The sequence below is a fragment of the Hibiscus syriacus genome, unplaced genomic scaffold (genome assembly GCF_006381635.1).
Source record: "Hibiscus syriacus cultivar Baekdansim isolate YM2019G1 unplaced genomic scaffold, ASM638163v2 tig00110204_pilon, whole genome shotgun sequence".
Classification (NCBI taxonomy): domain Eukaryota; kingdom Viridiplantae; phylum Streptophyta; class Magnoliopsida; order Malvales; family Malvaceae; genus Hibiscus; species Hibiscus syriacus.
Window position 1 is genome coordinate 896,476 of NW_024062626.1, and position 25,346 is coordinate 921,821.

At 31.3% G+C, this 25,346-nt stretch overlaps 3 protein-coding genes across 3 annotated transcripts; all 3 read right to left on the reverse strand.

The window, feature by feature from the left end:
• Positions 1 to 11: 11 nt before the first annotated feature.
• Positions 12 to 5,217, reverse strand: LOC120219181 (3-phosphoinositide-dependent protein kinase 2-like; the record flags this gene model as incomplete). Its single annotated transcript, XM_039216041.1, has 11 exons — positions 12 to 473; positions 648 to 870; positions 1,042 to 1,190; positions 1,298 to 1,432; positions 1,685 to 1,850; positions 2,077 to 2,155; positions 2,245 to 2,353; positions 2,425 to 2,526; positions 2,937 to 2,989; positions 3,154 to 3,334; positions 5,035 to 5,217. Coding segments are annotated over 11 exons (1,464 nt in total), but the record flags the coding sequence as incomplete, so codon positions are not given.
• A 1,560-nt stretch (positions 5,218 to 6,777) lies between these two features.
• On the reverse strand, positions 6,778 to 11,962 carry LOC120219182 (glucosamine inositolphosphorylceramide transferase 1-like). The gene is given in 6 exon segments (XM_039216042.1): positions 6,778 to 7,199; positions 7,201 to 7,692; positions 7,694 to 8,464; positions 8,994 to 9,161; positions 10,623 to 10,745; positions 11,600 to 11,962. Coding segments are annotated over 6 exon segments (2,334 nt in total). The 3' UTR covers positions 6,778 to 6,782.
• Positions 11,963 to 16,698: 4,736 nt separating this feature from the next.
• On the reverse strand, positions 16,699 to 19,541 carry LOC120219130 (phytol kinase 1, chloroplastic-like). Its single transcript, XM_039215995.1, has 6 exons — positions 19,170 to 19,541; positions 19,010 to 19,077; positions 18,761 to 18,892; positions 17,386 to 17,501; positions 17,044 to 17,158; positions 16,699 to 16,924 (listed from the first exon to the last, which is right to left on the reverse strand). The coding sequence occupies exons 1-6, from the start codon at positions 19,488 to 19,490 to the stop codon at positions 16,738 to 16,740; spliced, it is 939 nt and encodes a 312-aa protein (XP_039071926.1). The 5' UTR covers positions 19,491 to 19,541; the 3' UTR covers positions 16,699 to 16,737.
• Between the last annotated feature and the right edge of the window lie 5,805 nt (positions 19,542 to 25,346).

Genomic DNA, 25,346 nt, shown 5'->3' on the forward strand with positions numbered 1-25,346 from the left:
TCAAAGAACTATTTCATGAAAATAATTTTTCATTAATGGCTTTGAAACGTATACTTTCAATACATTAAAACATGTACATTAACAGAAAAATCCCCTTTTCTTCCCCACTAAAAGACCATATTTCAGATTGTTAGTTCATTTCAGAACAAAGGTTGAAACATGTAAGAAAACGTTCATTACGTACCAAATTCCACAAGAGAGTGGATGAAAGCTTTATACGAACAGAAAGACGTGCCTGCACCAGAAAACTGCTGAATAGAAACACTCTTGAGCCGCTTTCATGACATAAATGGTTGCTTCGAGATGCCGGTTGTATTTAAAGGTTCTCAAGTTACTTGATAATATCAGAATGTCTGATAAATGTGCTTCTTGACCATGAATAAATCACTTCACTGGTTTTGGAGGCTCTCGATAGCTTTTTTCCACTGCCATGCTCTTTGTTTCGCATCTTCGAATGACAAGACCTTTTTCGACTAGAACAACCATAGAAGAACGAATCAAAGCATGAACAGATTAATATGTAAGTTTGCAGTTTTCATTGTCACCGTCACCGGCGAATAAGAAGAAAAAGGAACACAAAAGACTATGGAGAATGTTGAATTAGAGGAATTCATTTCTATCCTACTGCAACACTTGCAGAGACTTACCGTGCAAATCTTGAACTGTGACGCACTTGTGACCTGGACACTAAGGTCACTAGAATTGTCGGACCAAATAATATTCCCTTTTACGACCATTTTTGCGGGATTTACATAAATCAATTTCGGCTTGTTGGTGAGGATAAGCTGCACCTTCTTGCTCGATAACTTCTGTATTTTCTTCACCATTGAGATCATAAGTACAGATTCTCCCAGTTCCAGAAATTGTTGCCTATTAACACAATTTACGTAATTAAACAAGTTCATTTCAGTCAGCCACAATCCAGCAGATGGAAAAGGCAATGAAAAAAACAATAATACTCGGATTACAATCGGAAAAATCATGTCCATTCAACAAAATCTAAGAACAAATGCAGAGAAAACAGCAAGATATAAAAAATACCATTTCGAATCAAAGGAGTCGATGGAGGCCATTCTATTTATATGGCCAGATGATTCAATTGATGATGACCCATCATTTTGTCTACCGGAACCATATCGGATGGGGTTCGGATTCTGTGAAGAATCACCATCACCGTCACTTGAATGAGCCTGAAAAAAATAGAAAATGATAATATTTTAAAAGTCTCGAAAGACAGAATACAGAGGGAAGTTGGATTCCATGGTAAACAATGATTGAAGCATGTATGTTGTCATACCCCTCTCTGTAATGCAAGCTTTGGAGGGGTTCCTGCTCTTACATTGCTCCAGTCAACTCCCCTAAAGAAAGGATGCCTCTTGAGTGCAGCATAACCTTCGGGACCAACACCTGCTCGTCTACTGGGATCGGTATCCTGCATCAAATTCGCATTACAATTCTAAGGCTACAATTTTTTTCTTGTAAATCAAGATCACACAGGACACAGAAGAATTTATAATGATAAGGCTTTTATTTGTTATTTTCACGTAAAAACGTGACGGAAAAAATCCGATATTCATCTAATAACATAAATAGATAACTGGACAAAGAACTGCAAAGTCTTAAATACAAGGTTATGAATGCATAGCAGAAACCAAATTCCAACATGCATAAAGTTACAACTTACCATTAAGTGATCAATAAGGTCTTTGGCTTCTTCGGAAAAGTAGTTTGGAAATCTTATATCTCTGGCTATAATTCTTTGAAATATAAGCCATTCGCTCGTATCTTTAAAAGGAGAAGTCCCTGAAAGCATTTGGTACAAGGTGCAGCCAAGTGCCCAGATGTCATTTCTGTTTGAATATGTTAGAAAGAACAAACTAGTTATCCTATAAACAACAATTTAGCAAGATAATAATATTAAAAAAAGACTAACTAGTTGAACAGGGAGTAAGGAGGAAGCAAAACGCTAAAGAGTTAAAGCTTTAACTAGCTGCAACGAGCTTAAGAATCAGTTTTGTTTGATGGTTTTAATCTAGATTGCGGGGCTAATTTGTTAAGTGATTGAAGGTCACTAACCCGAAAGTTGCTGGAGAAGAGTTAAGGACTTCAGGAGGAACATATGCAGCCGTCCCCACAAATGTGCATGCCTTATCATCTGGACAAGTACCGGAAACAATGTTAGCTTTTAATTCAAGAATGCAAAGGAAGGGGTGTTTTTTTTATATGATATAATGATGAATTTACCCGAGGCTGCATTAGGAAGGACTGTAATTTGGCTATCTTCCATTGGCTTTACACTACCAAAGTCCGCAACCTTAAGATGACCTTCTTTGGTTAGTAGCAAATTCTCTGGCTGCCATAAATTAAGCATTCAGCATTTTTTTCAAATGTTGATGTAACAAAACACACACGTCCGGAAAATACCTTAATATCTCTGTGTATCAATCCCATGCCATGTATGTATTCAAGAGCATCTACAAGCTCTGCAGCATAAAAACGAGCTTCATCCTCCGATAAGCGACCTTTCTGCATGAAATGTAACCAGATGGTGGATACTGAACATGAATAAACCGAAAGAGATAGGTTCAAATTGCAAAATCACAACAATCAAGTTCGAGCTCAAGAACGTTCCAGCATTCGTACTTTAAAACTAGGGGCTGGAAGGCATTTGCAACATTATTTAATGAATTTTAACAATCTTAAACACTGATATTCGATTAAAATTTAAGATCATCCATGAACAAGTATACATGACTATTCCAGATTTATAATGAATTTGACAGGAAAATCTAAGCAAATAAACAATGAAAGATACATTCAATAATAATTCAAGGAGCAACCGATTCAATCTCGAACAACTAATCATATTCTACGAGAAAACTGTTGCCACAATGAACCCATACGTGTGAATCGATCACAAGCTAAGAATAACTTACTCTTGTTATTTGGTCAAAAAGCTCTCCACCTTCACAGGATTCAAGCGCCATGTCTTCACAATATAATCAAAGAAAGCAATGTCAAACGAAAACAAAAACTGAATGAACTGGAAAGATAAAGCCAATGGAAGCAAATCAAGGGAGAAAAGTCGTTGCAAAAACTAACTGCACAAGCATGCACATAACACTGCCAATTGATACAGCCAAGAATACCTACACAGAGAGAGAGAATCTTGAAATGTAAAATGTTGCTGCACAATGCCAGGATGGTCCAGTTGATCGATCACAATCCGTTCCAGCTTTACATAAGCTGTTTTGTTTTCTTTGGTGATGAACTTTTTGTCCATGATCTTCAACGCATATACCATGCCGGTATCTTTCTTCTTTGCCCTCACAACCTAATGACAACAATATAATCATATTCAAAACAAACCAAAGTGAATAAGAAGCTAACATGAGAAAAACGGTGATTGTGAAGAACATGGAAAATAAACATACAGAAAATAAATAATTCAATGGATGTTTACCTTCAAACATCGAAAAAATGACTAAAAAGAAAAGGTGATAATGATTAATAAGCAGGTCTGTTTTATCAGTCATCTAGAACTCTCAAGCAAAAGAAATGATACTTATTTATCTGCAATGTCAACCAGCAGATATATACTTCACCAACTAGCATATCAAGCAGTTGTTTTCCACTTTAATGAACATACTACAGCACCAGGTGAGGAAGAGCAGATATCGAGGTGCCACATTGATGGGAGATCTTTGTGCAGATTTTAGTTTCCATAGGAACGTAGCGATGATTGTAAAGGAGTAGCATGGAACATAGAAGTACATTTCGCTATTGAAATCATTGGTTCTCGTCTTTATCATAATGGCAATTCATTAACCAACCAGACCATCTCTAGGACAAAACCAAAAATATTCCAAAAACGGAAACATGTACTTTAATTTAGCCTCACAATCTCACGATATCATAGAAGTTCCTAACAAAAGGAACAATCACTTATATGATCATAAAGATGTTTGTAAGTCATTTAGCTCTTGAGAGGGAGGAAAAATAAAATAACAAAAGGGCTCAAGAGATGAACAACACAAAAATGAACGGAATAGCTTGATCCAGCAATATAAGGAAAATATCGGACTGAGAGCTTCAGAGGCACAGCTTCAAATCCCAAACTCTGCTTACATGAAGTCCAACCATTAACGATATAGAAGCATGGATAGAAACTAAATTCCAATTGGTAGTTTGTAGAACACCATTAGACGACTATGAGAGTGTCCATCCAACCCTATACCAAGAAACTCGGACTCGGTAAGAGTATCGGGTAGGGGTATGTGCGCGGCAAGGATATGTATATTTTTTGAGTTTTCCTATATATTTGGAGGAAGGACGTATTCATACCTATGTGGGACCCAAGTGTCGAACACATGTACTCCAAAGCAACATGGATGTCAAACATAGCCTTAATACCAAACATCTTCAAACAGAATAACGTTTTCATCTTCTAGGAAACGGAAACAGGAAGAAAAAACAATGTTTAACATTCTGTCCTTTGCATCAAATTTCCAGGAAACTAAGGCAAATTTATGTCTTTCCGTTCAAACTTCAAAGCTCAAACAAATTATATCACTATGAAAATACACACAAATCATGAAGATAGCTAAAAGTTATCAAAAAAATATACAATTCATCACAAATCAACGAATCATCACTGCCTATCGAATTCATAAAGCTAGAGCATGCACATATAAATAATAACAAAACAAACAAACCCAGAAATCCAAAAAGAACAAAGAAATCAAAAGACAATGTTTAACATTCTGTCCTTTGCATCAAATTTCCAGGAAACTAAGGCAAATTTATGTCTTTCCGTTCAAACTTCAAAGCTCAAACAAATTATATCACTATGAAAATACACACAAATCATGAAGATAGCTAAAAGTTATCAAAAAAATATACAATTCATCACAAATCAACGAATCATCACTGCCTATCGAATTCATAAAGCTAGAGCATGCACATATAAATAAATAACAAAAACAAAACAAACCCAGAAATCCAAAAAGAGAACAAAGAAATCAAAAAGCTTACCTTTGAATAAGAACCAACACCATAGATCTTGCCCAGTTCAAAATCATCAATACTGAAATTTTCCTGAGGAGCTCTAAACGAAAAGCTTTTAGATTTCAGAACATTGTTGGAAGCTTCACCATTAGAAGAACAATTAGTTTTCTCATCATCATCATTATTATTATTGGTTCCCTGAATCCCAAAATAATAATAATAAAAGAAGCAATTTAAAAAAAACGATAATAAAAATACAAAAATAAATTATTGGGTGTCAGACGAACAGATTTTTTGCTATTTTTGGTCCCAGTCAAAGAGGAATAAAAAAAAGAAATTCTTTTATTGGATTAGATTAGGGGGACGCCTACAATTAGATCTTTTATAGTGGGATCCATTAGATTCAAACTGAATACGACCGTCGGATCAACAAAGCGCAAAATGAGGATACAGCCACCGTTTCTAAGGCCACGTAGGAAAACTTTGTAACTTGCTATATTGCCTGAGCCGGTTGCTACCCAATTTGAGTAAAGAGAAATAATATTTTACATAAGGCTAATATACAGTTCGTCGTTGGTGTCTGACCGACTGACAAATATTTGTACTTGTATAATAATTATATGATATATCTTCAATATATACTGTATATATTTATTTATTTTTGAACAAAATTCATATAATTTATTATTAGTTTTTAGTTTTCTTCATTTCAGTTAAACATCAATTCTTATCATATAAGAAAAAATGTGTTTTACAACTACTCTGAAAATTAATCGATTTTGAATATCAAAAGAATAATTATTTAATAGAGTATATATAGGTAAATAGGCCGTTCCATCACATAAAGAAATAAAATAACATTGACAATGACATAGACAAGACACGAATGTCATAGTCTTTGATTATGTCGAGAAGGATAAATTTTCTGTTTGATAAATCAATAGCCTACGGTCCATCAATATCTGTCTAAACCCTAAACATGCATGCACATGCACGTCCGATTTCAAATAATTTGTAGGTTACGTTTTCCGTAGAATTAAAGTTCAGATTGAATTATAAGATTTTTTTATATATATTTTAGGATACAAATGACATAAAAATAATAATTAAAAATATGTCAACATGACATAAAAATAAAAAATTATACGCATAACTTGAATATTTTATATTAGGCAAAGGTTAACGTAAATATATTAAATATAATATTTTTTATATACTATTAAATCTATTGAATTGATATCGTACTTTCGTATTTCAACACCTTTACATAATTGTTAACTAAAACAATTAAAAAAAACAGTCATCGAATATAGAATTCAAATTTAGTTAAATTTATATGTAAATTCAACCTTATGTGATAGTAATTGTTAAATAAATTACAAGATATTTTATGATTAAATGTTTGTTTTGACAAAATCCAATGGTACATTTGTTGTTGGACCTATTGAATAGGGAAAAGGAATGCATGTTTTGTATGTCCATGTCATCTCCGTTTTTGTTTTTCATTTTGTCATTATTTTCTCAACCAATGACTAAATCCTTGAACAAGTCTAAACATTCCATTACCAGATAATATTGTTTCTAATTAAGAAGAGTAAAGGGGAGTAAACAATCCTGTATTCAACATTCTAAAACCTTTTCTATGTAACAAGAAAACATGAACATCAATGTGCAACCTAATATCAACAACTCAATTTGAGAGGAGATGTGAATTTACCCGTCAAGTTGGAACCACAGGCCGAGCCGCTCTTAAAGTTATTGCTGTTGCTTTCCCGCTATACATCCCAATGATCCTTCCGGGAACCGAATTCCCATCGCCGACCACTCATACTACCATACATATCAGTAAATTTCCTAAGGCATTGGCTTCTTATTTTGTAATGTGTGTTTGTGTCTCGGCTGATTGCTGCAGTGGAGAGTTTTGATGTATCTATTGCCCAAGCAGGTCTCACATATTCAACAGTTTTAGACGAGCTTGCATTCGCATACAAGAAGTTCATTAGCAAGTCCTCGCAGTTAAATTTCGTGTCGACCACTTCTCTCCCCACCTTGGCTTGCTTGCTCCAATACCGTTCGAAGGCTACTTGACTATCGATGAAAGCAGCCCCTGTAAGAATCATATTATACCCTTTATTTTTTCTCGCGTACTTCTCGCCGCTGTACTTCAATTGGCTCCCGTCGACAAACCGAGGGGTAGAATCCTACAATCCTATCAGGATGTTGGCGCCACAACATAAATCCACGCTCTATATCATCACAAGGCATCATTATATCATCATCAAGCTCAAGCACCGCACGCGTCTTAATCGATGGATCAATCTTGAATCGGTTATTGAGGGAGTTCTGATCCTCGACTCTGATCCGAACAGGCACTGCTGAGTCGAGATCACTCAACTTAGGGGGTATCCCTTTGTTCCAGACCACAACAATTTCTTTTACCGAAGCACACCTCGAATAATGCTTCACAAACATTTTCAAATTCCAGAGACGAGCATCATAAGTCATTGTTAATAATGTAAACTGAGAAAGCTGACCCTTCCATGAGTACGGTTCTTCTGCACCATTGCCTCCGTAAATGAACGTAACACCTAAGCAAGAAATCACAACTCCTAAAGCAAACACCAGAGCCAAAACTAATCTTCCAGTACAGGTGTTTGGTTTTATCCAGCTTCGCAGATAAGAAGGGTGTTCGATTTAATCGGCTGAAAACACGCCTCACTTTCGAAGAAAAATCATTTGCTCTTTCCCAAGCAATAAGAGTATCGCTCCTCTTTCCTGAGTAATCTGAACACCAGTTAAGGGGAACAATGCAGTTCACTGCTCCTAGTAGGACACCTAATAACAGAATGAGGCCAGCAACAGCTGCAACTGAAGCACAGCCAAGAAAAAGACGATGGACCGAGTCTCCTGAAGGTACTCGGTCTCCATCCATAACCCCAACCCATTCACCAGACCTTAGCTGCTGTACATCAAGATGGTGATACCGGGCACCATTCCAAGCATTTCGGCCCTTACTGGACTCTTCAAAGGGAAACGGAACTTCAACTTCCTTGTAATCAAACCTAGAAAGAACTTCAACCTGGAATATCCGCACACGTCGTCCATATGTTTCACCGCAGTCCTGACCAATCCGATAAAGATTTCCATTATATCTAAATGGTCGGCCCCCATTACGAGCCCCAAAACTACTATACGTATTATAAATAGGGTTCTTCTTGTGTGGTTCCCAAGGACCAAGGGGTGAACTGCTATACCAAATTTCCAACTGTCCGTTTGCTTCTCCGAAGTAGCGGTGTTCTGATCCGAAAAGCCAGTACTCTCCATCATGATCGATAATAAATGAATCAACAAGGGGCTTCTTCATGATGATCCTATCCAGTTCCCACTCTAAGGGAAAATTGGTTACTCGATACAGACGAAGTTCTCCTTTCTCACTGCTTTCGGGCATCATGTATACCTGTAGCCACGAGCAAAACAACAAACAATTTCATCAATAAACGAGATAACCTACGAGTAGGTTACATAACCATCATGAATATGATGGTACTTGATCACAATAAGAAAAAGTAACATTTGAACCGGTCAATCCTAGAAACTAGAAAGATTGGAGTTCAAAATTCCTATGTTATTCGGACTTGAGGGTGAGTTTCGGATGTATGTATACAACATGGGCATAATCAATTTTTCTTTTTTTTAAAAAAAAGTGTGGAGGATCATACCCTCATACCCATATCTGAATATGTGCCAGGTACGGGTTTGTGTCAACTAATTCAGCACACTAGTGATTTCACCAACCTATACATTCATGTTCAACACTACTTTGGCCATGTCATATTATATTGCAGCAGTTATGAACCATCTTGTTTGCCGACATTATAAAATCATAAGGTGCTTAAAAGTTGTTGATACCATGCAACAATTGCATGTATATCTAACCTAATATAGATGGAAAAAGAAAAACTAACAGAAGAAACCGATAGTCTTACTTGGCCAAGATAGTTAAAGACATATGGGAATGAGAGGTGCCATTCCTCATCCAAGGCTATGCCCAGTTGTTGCCATGTTGCTCCCTTGTCAATACTTTTTGCCACCCCAATATCCCCTTGCATGGTGTATGAGTTCTTCGTTTCATAAAATAGATAAAAGTTGTCTCCCTGGATCAAGCGAACATGAGGATAAATTTCAGAAACAAACAAAAACTAACATATAAGATAAACTTTTAACAACAATGCTTTAAAGGACACGATTTGCATCATATCCAGGTACTTTCTGCAATTCGTCAGTACATAAGAGAAAAGCTTAGTTCATTTTACACTAAATATAACAATAGTTAATGGAAGTCGAATTCCTTATTCCATCTAAGTGAAGGAATCCAAAGAATCATAAGAGAGGAACTTTGCGGGCAATCAACTCTTCCTTTACAATCGCTGACAATTCATAGCAATAAGATGGAAGAAGAGGGGGTAGCAAGCACTTCCATAGAATTTAAGATTTTGCCAATGCAGATAATCACATAGACTAACAGACTTCTAGGTCAAGAACTTCGTCATATGAATCGAACAAAACTAACCGTCACACAAGTCAAGGCGAAAATCATTAACACTTAATAAAAAATCCTCCACCCCTGTTCTTGATTTAGGCCTCATACTCATTCGCATTATCTCTGAGATAAAATATTTAAAGATGCTTGAGAATAAAGCTCAAGTCTTCTTAGGTCAATCTCTATTATGATTTTCTAGCTCAAGCAAAACAAAAGGAGTAATATAGTAAGTGTTGACTCAAAAGTATATTCTAGCTACTTTGTAAGTCGTTGCATAAGCTTGGAATAATTATAAAACAATAGCAGAGCAGATAAAATGGGACTTCCATTTCAACTCTTCATTGTTACCTTGAGCAGCTTCACTACCCATTTCTGTAGTACCTAATAATGTAACTTGGACTCAAGTGCAAGATTCAGACCCAAGTTTATGCCCAACACTGGACTGCTAACCGAAATCCCAATAGAAAGCAGCAATTATTAACTAAAACAGCAGTAGCATGAAATCCTACAATTCCTCCCTCTTGGCAGACTTTTCTATTGCATTGGCGTATCTAGCCAAAACAAAATCTATATACTCACAAATCAAGTGGATTTCCCTGCACACTTCATTGTGAAGAGAGATGTACAATTCAGGTATCCCATGTCTTACATAGTTCATCCTACTTCAACAACATAAAGTTGAAGACAATAAATCCGGAAACAAATACTATACAAACAGTAAATACATGGTCCAATCCATCGGCTAAATTCGACCCTAAGTAACATGTATGACAACATCAACACTAATCTCAAACAAAAGATATATTTGGTCAAAGGCCTGAAGATATAACAAAAGAAATTTTCTTCTGCTGACTGAAATAAACAATAACAGAAAAGTCAAACACGGTTGAAGTTAGATGTATGGCATCTTGTAGCAGAATTTATAAAATTCTCAACTTACTACTGTTTATTGGGCCCAAAAAAATTCTCCTACATTGGTTAAAGAAACAGAATCAAGTAGCAGAAACATATGAATAAAGAAAGGAGTGGCAATAAAATAATAAAAATATTTAAAAAGATAATAAGCAATAGTTACCTGAACATAAAGAAAAGGATCAGCTACAAAATTACTAGCGAAACCAGAATCAGAAGCTGAAGCACAGGTTATAACTGGGTTTGCCACTGGCCATGCTGCACTCTCATTTTTCCATATCTCAGCCTAAAATTTTTGAGCCAATTATTAAACCATTAAAAAACATAAAAATTTAAAAGAAAACAGCATAAAAATCCAATATTTAACTCTACATCCATTAGAGAACCCCTCAAAGTATCACAAAATCCAAGTAAAACCCAGAAATAAGAAATTTTGCTGGTATTGAAAGCCAAAAAAAATCTACTGAAAGGAAAACCATTTTTTAAATGACAGTTTTACATAAATACTGCATACAATGATGAAAAGTAATAAATACAAAGCAATAAAAATTCAATCTTTAACTGTATAAGCATAGGAGAAACTCAAAAAAACTTCCGAAAGATCGCACAAAACCCAAAAATAAGAAAATTTGCATCTACTTGAATGAAAAAAAAAACCCAATTTTTTAAAATGACATTTTTATATAATTACTAGATACAGTGATGAAAAGTAACAATTACGTACACAACAAAAATATAGGTTTTTTTTACATTCCAGTAAAATTTAACAGAAATCAGTACAAAAGTTCAATCTTTAACTGGCTTGATAGAGGAAAGCCCACAAAAAATAACAAAAAGAAATCACAAATACTTAAAAGAAATCAACATGAAATTCTCTCATCTTTTACTGTGCATTCATACGAGAAAAGGCCACATATGATTTTCTTCCTCTCTCTTTTAGAGGAACCCAAATTTATTCACAAACAAACAAAACAAAACCCAGAAATTTTCCTGTATTCATAGCCAAAAGGGAAAAGAAAATTCTACTTAAATGAGAAAACCCTTTTTTTTTCTTATTTAAAAACACTTTTTTTACATGATAACTACATGCAATGATGGAAAATAACAACCACCCTCCCCAAAAAGAAGAAAAAGACTCACAGTTTCAATGGGTTTGAGAGAGAATGGGGATTGACCGATGAAAACACCAATAGCCCACGACCCTTCATTATCTTCTTGACAACCAAGCCAAGGCAAACCCTTTCGTTGGTGTAAACTAGACGGCGGCGTTAAAACCAGCCACCCGTATAAAACAGCGATCAACCCATGTATTACAAAACAAAACAAACAAAAGAAGAACCCCGCCGCCGCCGCCCTCCTACTGTTACCATTCCCACTACCATTGTTACTATGATTGTGGTGGTGGTGGTGGACGTGATTGTTGTGATTACGGTTATGCTGCCACCACTTTATGCAGCAGCTTCCTCCACTACCGCCGTTCTCACCGTCTCCAGTAACCACCATATAACCCACCGTTGTTTTTTTTTTCTCTCTAAGGAAAAATCATCACCATTTTGCTTTCCTTCGTTTTTTATTTTTTTCCTTTTCTTTTTTTAGGTTTTATTTCTTGATATTATACGTATATTATTAAAGGCAGAGCCAAAAAATACCGTTACACTACAAAAATTATAGCACAAATTTACAAACTATCATTAAAATATTAATAATAATGAGATTGAAAAACTTTGCTTATTTGTTCAATAAATTGCGTTTTAAATTTTTTATGGGAAACATAATTTGATGTGTTTATGGGGTGGCATTGAGTACGCGTGATATTCACTTGCTCTACATGAACGCCACGTGTAAATTCAGTTGATATATTTGACACGTTGAGGCTTCACCGAGCGATTAAGCCACGTGATGGTACAATGAAAACAACCTTGAAAATTGACTGAAATTTTTGAAAAAAATGATTTATTGAGAATTTAATTATTTAATTATTTAAAAAATAAGTTATTTTTTCAAAAAAAATGTATTTAACTAAATTTTAAAAATTAATTAATAAAAATGATCAATTAGCACAAATATGAAAATGTAAAATCATTCTAATAAATTATGTAAAATATATTAGGCATTAGAATATAATTTGAATACGGGCCTTGGCCACCAAAAATGGTCAATTTGTGTTTTATTCCTTTTATATTTTATAAAAATTCCATGTATTTCAAACCTCAAATGATAGATCTATGGTTTAATCCCTTCAGAAATTATAAAATTTAATTACAATAATAAAATTATTTTTAACCACTCAAAAATGTTTAATTCAGTTTTGACATCATAATTTTCTTTTGGGCTGGTCTCCAATTAATAAATAAATTTAAATATACTGTTATAAATAATTATGTAAAATATGATATAAACGAAAAAAACATAAATATGTTATGCGTATATAAATTTATCAAAATTTTCATAAGATAAATTGTAAACATATAATATATTGTATTGGTACACGCATCAAGTAGGTCAAAAGGCAGCCGCAAAAACAACAATCATAATAATAATTTCAAGTCTTCCGGCACTCGAGTGCAGATCCGAGTTCCAAACGAATGAGACCATATTATATTAATCATCCTATCTCTCATCTTATTGTCTTCACGAGGTTTCTAAAGGAATTTTATAGGGCAACCTCCATGGAACAGTTATGCAATGTGCGGGGCCATTGATGAATCATCCTGAATTTTACATTTGTAAAATATTTTAGTTTTATATAAATTTAAAATTATTATATGAGTGAAAATAGGCCATTTAGATTAATAGTAAGAAATTATATGAAATTTATTATATTTTCATATAAAAGTATACTTCAATGTCCAATATCGTCATAAAACAATGTCCAATATAATTATGTGCCAAAATCTTAACATCTTTTTCACAGACTATATTATATAATACATAAATAAAATTATATTAGCATCATCATGTAATAGTATTCTTTGATGTCCAATATCATCATATGTAATAAAATTTATTTATATTTCCATTTAACAAAATTTATTTAAAATGCATTTAATTGAAATTAGGTACTTAGCTGACTTTTGTCTAACTTTAGGTGCACCTCTTAACATTACATTGACTTCAGGATATTATTAGATTTAAACACCCAGACTTTTGAGGAATCAAATAAATAATTCCATTTTAAATAAATAAATCACTTTTATAAGTTTTTAATATTTAATTTACATTGATAAATTTAATTTTTATTTTTTTAAATTACGTTTAATATATATATATATATATTGAAATAAATAAAAGTTCCTCTAGATGTGCCACGTATTGTGATTGATCATATTTTGGTGGCAAATGTCCGTCTAGATGTACTTATATCCGAGTAGGTCTTTGTTCGGCCTATATAGGCTTAAGGCCTAAATTATTCTACCACAACATTATGCCTACGGCTTTTATTAATTCACCAGTATTAAAAATTATATTGTCAATTAGAACTTTTTTAATTGACTAAAATGAAAGAAAATAGAAAAGAGAGAGTAAAAAAAATTATAATATATATATGAATTTCGCTAAAAAGATAAACATGTGTAGTGCATGTATTAGTTTTATGTTCTCTTTTTTATATATAAATCTGTTGAAATGAATACAGGGTATTTATTTTTATGTTCAATCACTTAATAGAGACATATTTAAAAAATTATACTTGAACATATGAAAAATCATATATTTAAATAATGTGAGATTTGAAAAGTACATACTTCTCAAATTTTATATTATATAGATATAAAAATATTTAACTATTTAAATATACATTTTTAGAATAATTAACCAAGTCCTCTACATGGATGATATGTATCACCATTATAATAATTGATAGTTAAGTCGATAGAAAATAACATTTAACTTTAATAGATGTATCTAGTTGATTTTTTTAATGGTCAAGGATTAATTGAATACGAAAAATCTATGAGAACTTATTTGATTTTCCATTTTTTTTCCTTAGGAATAAAATCGTCTTTAAACATATATTTTTAATAGTTCTATACTGCTTTATTTCTTTTAACTTTCTCGACAAATTTTCTTTCTCCTTTTTGGTTGCGAGTAAGTAAGTTATATTTATTTATTATTATTATTGTGATTGTTGTTATCGAAACCAATAGACGACCATAACTTTTATATAATAAAAAAAGGTTTGTGTTCTAATCATGTTGAGTTTTTTAGATTATGGGTTCAGGTTAAGTTCAAGTTTACGGTGAAAAATATCATATTCGATCCAACCTAAAGAATAATGTAGTTATATATGGATAATTGTAATAATAGTTTTTGTATTATTTTTTTTCAATTAGAGTATTATTTAAGTTCAATTATATCTGCGTGTGTCCGTGTGCGTGTGTTTATCGGGTTGAATCCCAACCCAACCTGACCATACTCATCCCTAGTTGCATGAGAGAGGGGTCCCCGTTCACATTTATAAAAATGCCCTTCTTCAATTTTGGTGGAAGTTTTGCTATGATAAAAAAATCAGAATCATCATGTAGGGACGAATGTGAGATCTGATATTAGAGAAAATGGATCTATAAAGTTTAAGAAAATGAAAATAAATTATCAATAGAAAATACAAAAAAAAAAATACTCTCTCCATCCCATAATTTGTGTCATATGACTATGCACATAGTTTTAAAAGATATATTTAATCAAAAGAAATGACAAATTATCCCTAAAAAGCGATTGATAGATTTATTTTGATAGACATAAAATAGTGGGACATATAAAGACAAAAAAATATAAGTGTTGTTTGTTGACTTTTCTATTAAGATATTTTGAATTAACTAATTTTAAAAATCAAAATAGACTCATTTAGTGAGACGAATGGAATATCCAAAATATATGAGAAATTAAAATTTCAACGAGTTCAAAGTGCGATTGCTCTACCAAGTCCTCGATATATACCTGTTAGGATGGACTCCGAGATGATTCACGCTGAAACTCGCGAGCCAACCAACGTTACTAGCTACAACTCCCTAATCTTTGGATTTGGTGCATGAATCTTGCTCCATCCCGTCTCCGATTAAAGCGCTTACGGTGATGCATAAGAAGAGCAGTGACTGCTTGTGCAAACCATTGAACAAATAAGTCCGCCTACAGCTACACAGGACTGGTTTCCCTTCATCCAATCATCCGTGTTTAGAGCAAAACAACCCGAGGGAGGCTTCCACCATGTGACCCACTTCGGCCCTCTACCCACTTGAAACACCAAATCAATTTGTTGCCCATCCACCCTTTTGAATTTTGATATCAATTGATTACTTTATGGTTCAAGGAAAACCAAATCAATCCATTGATCGTATTATAAAATTTACTGTTTCCAGTGTTGAACATGAATTAATGGATATGTATTACATATATTCATTTGATGTTTAATATTTTATAAATCTGTTTATATATAATATTTTTACCACGTCGGCCGCAAAATCCTTTTTATTTTTATCTTTTTACTTTAATTTAAGCCCTCTGCAAAATCTATGAACATTAAGAGGTCGCGTTTCTTTTCTCTTTTTTTAATAAATGAGAGTTTTGTTTTTCGGAATTAGAGAGAAGAAAATAATTAATATTAAGATTGATTTATCGCCATTAACCGGTTGACGTGGCGTTCAAAACATGTTTTCTTTCCTAATAAATCAGATCAAATATTTTGTCTTTAATTAAAATTTAGCTTATAAAATCCGTGGAACAATTTTGTCACTATATCGAACGTTTTTGGATAGCAATAAAAATCAATTAATAAGAGACGAAAAAAATGATAATAAAGAGAAAGGGAAAGAAAATTTGTCATTTAATGACTGCATATTCGTACCATTTAAAGAATATTTATTCATTTTATAAAAAAAACTAATATATTAAATTTCTTATGAAATATCGTATTTCCATTGATTGAGGTCCAGGAAAAGGTGACACACACACAATATCATGTAAGATTAAAATTTTAAATATTAATATTATAAATAGAATAAATTATATTAAAATAATATTTTTATATTTGATCTTAATAAATCAATTAATAACTTAAACATGGATGATTATATGAAAAAAAATATTATTTTATTATTAAAAATTATATTATTGTTTATACAGTACTCAATCCGGATTAATTGATTAATAGAACGGATACCGATGATTATACTAAAAAATTATAATATTTTATATGGATTAAGTCAAATGTTTGTCGTATCTAAACTTGCATTAATTGAAAATGGAAAGAAATAAAATGAATGTAACAATAGGTAAAGAAGAAATTAGTGTATAGAAGTAAAATAGGCAGCAAGGATGGAAGCAAGAGGAACAGAAATATTATCGTCAATTAAGTTAGAAATTGGAAGAGATTCAACCACAGTTGCCACTAGAGATACTAAAGCAACCCTATACATCGTATCTCCCCAATCCAACTGGAAGTAACCAAGAGCTGAGTAGTAGTACACCATCCTACATTCATTTACCAGCACAAAACTTTTATCACATCAAGTTCCATTTACCGAAATCAGACACGTGAAGATTAAATTAATCGATTCTGTATTAATTTGTAGGGAATTGAAGGAGCTCACCCGATAGAAATGAGGAAACCGGAAACAAACATGGAAATGCTGCCAACCCAACTCTTCATTTGATTATATGGAATTTTGGAAGACCCAAATTTTCTTCCCATTATATCTGCAACACCTATAAAATGCACACCTTCCAATAAATTTTCAATATTCATAATGTTATTTCTCATAAATAATCTGAGTTTGGACAGTTACATATGTAGAGGGTATGTTTTGTTCATTTCTAAAAAAGATTTTAACCAAATATTATTTTATATGTAAAAAATAATAAATTTAAAATCTATATCATATAAATTTTGAAATGTTTATGTTTTTTTCCTGGAAGGGAGAGAAATTTTATACCATCACCGCCGCACATCATACCCAAGGAGATGACACCCACTGGAGATTCACGCCAAAACAAAACTGCACATAACATCAGCATCACTACATAATATAAGGGCCCTCTAAGCAATTCCCTGCATTTAAAAATCAACCATTCCAAAAATCATTAACCCGTTCAAACATTAAATTATATTAAATTGAATTTGCACGATTAAAATTATTTCATATGTTACCCAAAATTATTTACTAAATATAGTTAATAAATTGGATGACTAAATACAAAGTATTAAATGTGTTTGTTTGCATGATTGTTTGTATTTATTCATTGATTTGCTTGATTAAATTATAATTTAAAAGGATATATTTTTGTTATGTTTCGAAAAATTAAGGTAAGATCGTAAATATTATATTCAATTAATACATAATTATATAATTATTAAATTTTATTATAATACAAATTGTATATCATAATAATAAGATAAATATGATATAAACATTAACATAAAAATTATTAAAAATAGATTATTGATGCATAAAAAATATATTATTTATTAGCATATAAAAAGTTAGTATGAACATGAAGGATATATATATATATATATATATTAAAAAATAGTATTAAAAATTAAGACATGAAACTAAGATAAATAATATGCACAAGACACATGTATTTGATTGTGTTAAAATTACATATAAATTATTAAAATATGAAAATTTATATAAAATTACACAACATTATAGAGTGAGAAAACATTTTTTTTAAATTTAAATCATTATGATAATTTATGTAAAACATGTAAAATAACATGAACATGACAGGCAGACATGAATACGTTAAAATTTATATAAAACAAATAAATAACTTATATAAAATATCAGATACAAAACTCTAAAAATTGAGATACAAATACGACACAGAAATATCATAAACACAAATATAAATATATGTACTTATGAATGATATCTAAGTTGGAAGAGTGTTTTTAAGGAAGAAAAAAAGTCTTAATTATTTTGGTTAATGAATGGTATTATAAAAAAATGATCAAATTGTGTAAAATTAAATTATAGAGATTAGATCTTAGATTTGAGTATAGTACAAAGGTCAAAACTACAATTTCACCCAAATAAGCATACGAAATTACTAAAATAGGATTTTGGTATATGAAATCGAGTACGGGGTGAAGATTTAATACTTTGGGACAAACATTGAGTGTTGTTGTTTTCTTGTACATATCGGAAAAACAAATAACTTTTCCTCAATTATTTGTTTTCCGTTTAATTTTCATAGTTACCAAATATAACGTAAACGGTAAACAACTAGAAAAAGATAATTTCAATTTCCTGGGTAATTCAAGTTGAGTCAACAATAATTTCAAAGTGAGAGAAAAATTACTTGGGATTTCCTTCTCGGGTAACAGATTTGATCAGGCTTTCATCATCAGCCAAAGAGAGACCATGAATTACGAGCCTTATGCAATTCACAAGTGGGACCAGTGATGCAAAGAACCGAGCTTCAACAGAATTGCTTTTTTCAAAATATATAAAATCATCAATCAATCAATTTAATTGATAAAATAGAGCTTTTTTTCCACCAGAAAAAATCAAAGTATAGAAGAAAAAAATTAAAAAAAAAAAAGTTTACCTGAAAATTGGCCATGAAATGGCAAAAAGTATTCCAGATGATATATGCACCAATTTTCTACTTAAACTCTGTTAAAATAATTAACAAAAAGACGAAAACGAATTTAAAAAATTGATAAAATGGAACACCTATTCTAACCGAAAAAGAGGAAGCAAAAAACCTGTTGAATGATTTCTTTTTGGGTGAGAATATCGAAGGTGAAGACGAGAGCATAAGCGCCAGCGAAGACAGCGGCGGAAGCGGCGATGTCACGGAAGATAGATGCAGTTGTAGCAGTGGCTGAGAGTGCGGTGGCGCGTTGGGGCACGCGGTAGAGAATATAGAATCGGGACGTGGTGGGGGTGCGAGGAGAGAGAAATAGAAAACGGGGAGGGGGAATAGGAAGAGAAAGAGGTGGAGTAGGAGGAGGAGGAGGAGAAAATGCGGCGGAATATACGTGGCGATTTAAGATTGGATTAGTGAAGGATAAGGAGAGATTCATCGCGACAGGGGAGGAGAAATAGAAAGAGAAAGAAAAGGTGTGAGACTCTGGCCTGAGCTTTGATTTGTTTTGAGTTTATTTTCTTTTTAAATTAGTTTAATAAAGTGAGTGTTATCCCGTTGGTCATCGATACAGTATCTATCATTCGTCGATTGATTTCATTTTAGTTTGAATAAAGTAATTATTTTCGTGATAAAATATTTATTATTATTTTTTGAGTTTGAGTATTATTAATGATAAGAGTGTGAGTATTCATTATTAAATAATTAAAAAATTATTTTTGAACATATATTATTTTGTACTTATATGAGATTAATTAAAAATATTAAACTATTTTTATTTTATGCTTAAATTAAAAATCAAATAATCTTTAATTGGATATTTATTTCTAGAGATAACACTTAAATTATTTATAAACTTTTAAAATTTTAAATCAGAGATAATTATTAAATCGAATTACAAATCATTTTATTAAAATTATTTCAATTAGTTTCATTTGCTAACCAAAATTCAATTATCCAAATGTATAGTAAATCGATAAAATTCTTAGATAGTGTATTAGAACAAAATTTGACTCATTTAGAGTATCAGAAAAATTAAGATAAAGTGTTTGTTACAGTGTTTCTGGGAAGACGCTTGAGCCACTCGATGTTTTTTGAAAGATGCATGAATTACTCGACGTTCTATGTATTATTACTCTACTAAATTTAATGATTTAAATGTATGTTGTATAAAGAAGATGTTGTGTCTTCCGAGCGTCTTTCCAAAAATGTTGAGTAATTTAAGCATCTTCCCTAAGACAATGAAACAAACACTTTATCTCAACAAATAATTCCCCCCACTCTAAATGAACTAATGTTTTTTCCAACATATTATCTAAGAAATTTTACCATAATAGATTGAACTTCTCAACTAAAATATAATATAATGATTTAAATAAACTTTATTAACATCATCATCATTATTATATCTAATATTTTTTCTCGAAATTTAAAGGATTGAATTGTGAGTATGACATAAAACATAAATTTGAATGAAAATAAAAAAAATGAAGAATGTTATATTATTTTTACAGTTAGATTAGGATAAATAAAAATATTTTTTATTTTAAATTTGTATTGTGTCCAAGATTAAATTGCGTATCAAAACTAAAGTCAGTGGTCAAATTGTACACAGAAATGCAGGAGATAAATTGTAGTTCAAAATCAAAGTGAGGGGATAAATTGAACTAAAAAAAGTTAGAGCTAGATTACATATCAAAACTAAAACTATATGGGCCAAAATGTAAAATTAACCCTTTTTATGGTTATTATTATGTTGGATTGGATAAATTTTAGAAATGCTATGTAATTCGGTTAAAAAAATTAACAAAAGGAGTAATTGACCCAAGGAATGAATGAAAAGTGTGAAAGTAGGTCCTGATTTATAATGTCAGGTCCAAGAAAGGACTGAAAACTGTAAAAGCTGAATTTGGCAGAGCTTTTGCCTTTTATTTTTTTGAAGGATGCCGTTTCAAGTGAAGTAGACTGTAACTAAATGTTACCTAACCTTTCTAACTTCAAATTTAGGTTTCAACAAAAATACGAGTGTACGGCATAGCATATGAAATAAAGTAAATTTATTATTGGGTTTGGTTTAAATGATAAATAATTTGATATCACTTAAGTAAGTTTTGAGTTCGATTCATTGTATATGTAGAAATCTATGTTGATAGACTCATCCACCATAATTAGGTGTACAACTTAGGTTGATATATTTAAATATTATAACACATACTCTCTCTTTTAGATTTTGAATTCAATACTTATTACGAATAAAATTTATTTCCCCTCTACCTAAATAAAAATTATATATATATATTGCATCAACCATCTTCTATTGATGTGGTGTTATCTACAAAAACACATATAATGTCATATCAATTGAAAACACTTCCTATAAAAGTCAATAAAGAGGAGTCATAAAAATTAAACCATGATTATTCTAAAATAAATTAAAAAATGTCTAAACTGTATTATTGTAAAATACATTATTTTACACTTATTACAATATACATTTTTATATATATAGTAAATAAAAAATTAATCTAAAATAAATCATATATATGTATTAAAATGGAAAATATTTTGTATTAAATGGTATTTGGGTTAAAAAGTCAATAAAGAGGTGCGAATCCCTATCATTAATAGCAACCCTTTGATCCCCCATATAAGTAACAATGATAGTTGCGCTAGTCTCCATGACATCAGTAAGTATAGGTTAAGGTGCTTGCATGTGAAGTTCGAAATCGGGTGCAAAGGATACATAAACTATCTCCATATTTTTTATTGCACTTGTGGTGGATTTTCAATCCTTGGCCATCTTGTACTCTTGACAACAACACCTCAACATGGCCGTTACATTTCACGGCTGTCATGACTATTTGACATTTAATGCCTGTCATGGTTGTCACAACTCTTTGATACAAAACAATAACATCAACGGGAAAGGTAGATAAAAAGAAGAAAAAAGTGAAGAGGTTTCAGTTTAAAGAGTAAAAGAAGAAGAAGAAGAAGGGTGGTGAAGGGATTTTAGTTTAAAGAGTAAAAGAGGAAGGAGGGGGTTGACGAGGGTTAGATGCCACATCAGCAAAAACTAATAAGAGGTAACGACATAGATATTGCTAAAAACGAACTAAGAGTTCGATGATTGTATTGTAAGTCTCAAAAGTTGAGTGACTAAACTGCAAACGCCCTAAAAAATTGGGTACTATTTATATAATTTACCCTAAAAGTTATATCATGATTGTTCTAAAATTTTACTATTTATCTAAGGATTGGAATGACTGCTGGTATTGGCTCTAACAAGTTTTGAAATGTTACTAGGAATATTGAATAATGAATATTCGTCTAAATATTCGTCTAAGGAAATCCATCATATCTATTTATTATTTGAACCGAAATCCGTTCAATTCACATAAATTGAATCCTATTATTTTATTGGGTAAATTACATGATTGATCACTTTCATTTAAATTTTATATATTCTTTGTCATTGAATTTTAAAATATAATATTTGATTATTTTTATTTTTATTTAATTCTGCGGTCATTGAGGATTAACTACCGTTATTCCTCACTGAAATCTCAAAAGTAAAAAATTGGTTATAAAAAACGAAATGAAGATCCCCGCTTAGTTTCTTTGCCTGCTTTCTTGTGATTGTACAGTCCAGTTACATTCACAGGCGAGTAAAACATCATCTTTGTTCCATCAGTTTTGCTTTTCCTGGTTTTCAGGGTCTTTCTTTTCTTCTTCATTTTTTTATCTTGTAATTTGGTTATGAGGAAAACAATGAGTTTTCTTTATTAGTTATTGTTGGGATCATTTAACTAATTGATGATTCCTTTTTGTGTTTTAAAAGTAACGAGAAATGTTGGAGGTAGAGAAGATGGTGAAGGAACTTCAGGAACAAAGAAGAAAGGATATGAAGTGGATAATGAACAATTTACCCAATGCTTCATCCCCCTCCCCATAGTCCTAATAATGAGGCTTATCAGCTTCCTTTCCTATTCCCTCCACATGTTAGTTATTGGTAGGGTTGAAGAGTGGAATAACACGGGGAGAAACTTGATTTTAATGGCTTTTTACATATATGATATATTTTGTTCGAGTAAAATCTTGTGATTAAAGTTTATTTTAACATGTTGCAATTAGTTTCCTTTGATGTTCTTTGTATAGTCAGAAAATATTCTCCTTTGCTCATCATTTCCTTGCAGTGTTTCATTTTACAAATTATTTATCCCTTCATACGTGTTTAGATGCCATGTATCATAGTTTTTGCTGCAGTTGGATCTTTTGGAATGGTAGATATGCATTTGATTTTGGATTAGATTGACTCTCTATAGAGATAAAAAACATCTGTGCAGAGATTTGGTGTCATTTCATAGGTATGCCAAGAATTTGACATTTGAAGTGCTTGCTCATGAGGGTTTGGAGTTTTTATTCTTGAAATGAAATTTGTATATGCAACATGTATTAACTGAAAGGGATTCATTAATTCAATACCATGATATTTGAATTTGTATCTTTAGATCCCTATGTTTCCCTGGTTAAGATCTGCTAAAATGATCAAAGACCAAAATGATATATTACTGTAAAACACTAACTTGCCATGGGAGTACAACGGTTTAGGTAGGCCTTTGAATTTAAGGTATTCTGAAGTTTTTTTAAACGGTGAAGATGACTGGTAACTAGAGCATGGATCATCTTCTCGTTTTTATGATCAATTTGTTACTTTTGGAATTTCGATAGAGAAAATAAAAATTTATTCAAACAATAGTGGCTATTTATATAGTTACCACGTCTTAATTAAACAAAATAAAATGATAAAATATTATGTTTTTTTAATTAAGTGAGGAAAAGTGTACAAAATTTAAAAGAAAGTGATAAAAAATGTAGTTTATCCTATTTTATTAGAGGCAAACCACATATTTAGTTATTTAATTATTCTCGTGGTTCTGTTTTAGTCATATAACTATATTTGTTTTTCTTCAAAAATCATACCAAAAGTTACGTTTTGGTTACTCACCATAAAAAAATAACAATGATGCCGACGTGTCACTATAAGATAATACCACATCATCGTTGAAAAAAATAAAAAAATATCACATTAACAGTTATGTTTATTTTTTTAACAATGAGTGATTAAATAGAACAAAAATATTAGTTAGTATAATTTAAAAAAATAGTTAGACGATGAAAAAAAAATCAAAAAAATAATTGAATAATTAAATAAGTAATCTATCCTTTATTAGTCCGGTAAGAAAGTTATACATTGAATCGTTGTACGTGAATTTAATATTTTTAGTACTTTAAATTTTTAAAGTTTAAATTTTAAACGTGGTTGACAACATTTAAAATTGTTAAATTAAATTCTACTACTAGTTTATGTAATTTACAAGGTTGTATATTTGATTTATATTATTCAATTTAATTATTTAATGTCCTCAAAGTTTAATCGTATTATTTCTATACTATTTAAATTATGATTAAAGTTTTAAAATTAAATATATGTATATATAATGATTACAATTGATAAATTAGAGACCATTTACTAATGAAAAAATTTGATATTTTTAAATGTATAAATATTTAAGTAAAGTTAAAGTGATATTCAATGTGAACTACTGGACCTTAATGCAAAATGTCATTTAAATTTAAGTATTTTACATCCTTTCTTTCTTTCTTTCTTTCAAATGTATAAAAAAATTCGCCATCTCTTGATTCGTGTTATACCTTCGTAACTTGAACATGATAAAATGTAGTTTTAACCCCAAATACTAATTAATCGTAAAAACGATTTTATATTTTTAATTATAAAATATTAATATAAAAATAAATCCAACATGTTTTAATATTTTATGAATAATGATTTGGTTTATGGGTCGGCACAAACTGAGATTGGATAAGGTGGTTAATTTTATTGGGCAGCGGCTCCATGGGCCATGGATACCTCACCGTGTGATTTATTTTCTGATGTCCCAACGTGCCATTTATAAGTGTGTAAACTACTCATTTCGTTATCCACTTATTTATGCGGTTTTATTTTGGTCATTTAATCATTTTTTTTAAAGGTCATTTAATTTTTGTTTTGATCACCTATCATTAGAAAGTAAACAGAAATGATGATGTGACAGTTTTTTTCTAGTGATGAAATGACATTGCCTTATGGTGACACATTAGTATCACTGTTAATTTTTTAACGATAGATGACCAAAACGGAACCAAAATGTAATGTTATGCATGATTTTGAGAAAAATAGTTAGATGACAAAAATCAAATTGTGAGAATAGATGGGTGATTAAATATGTAGTTTACC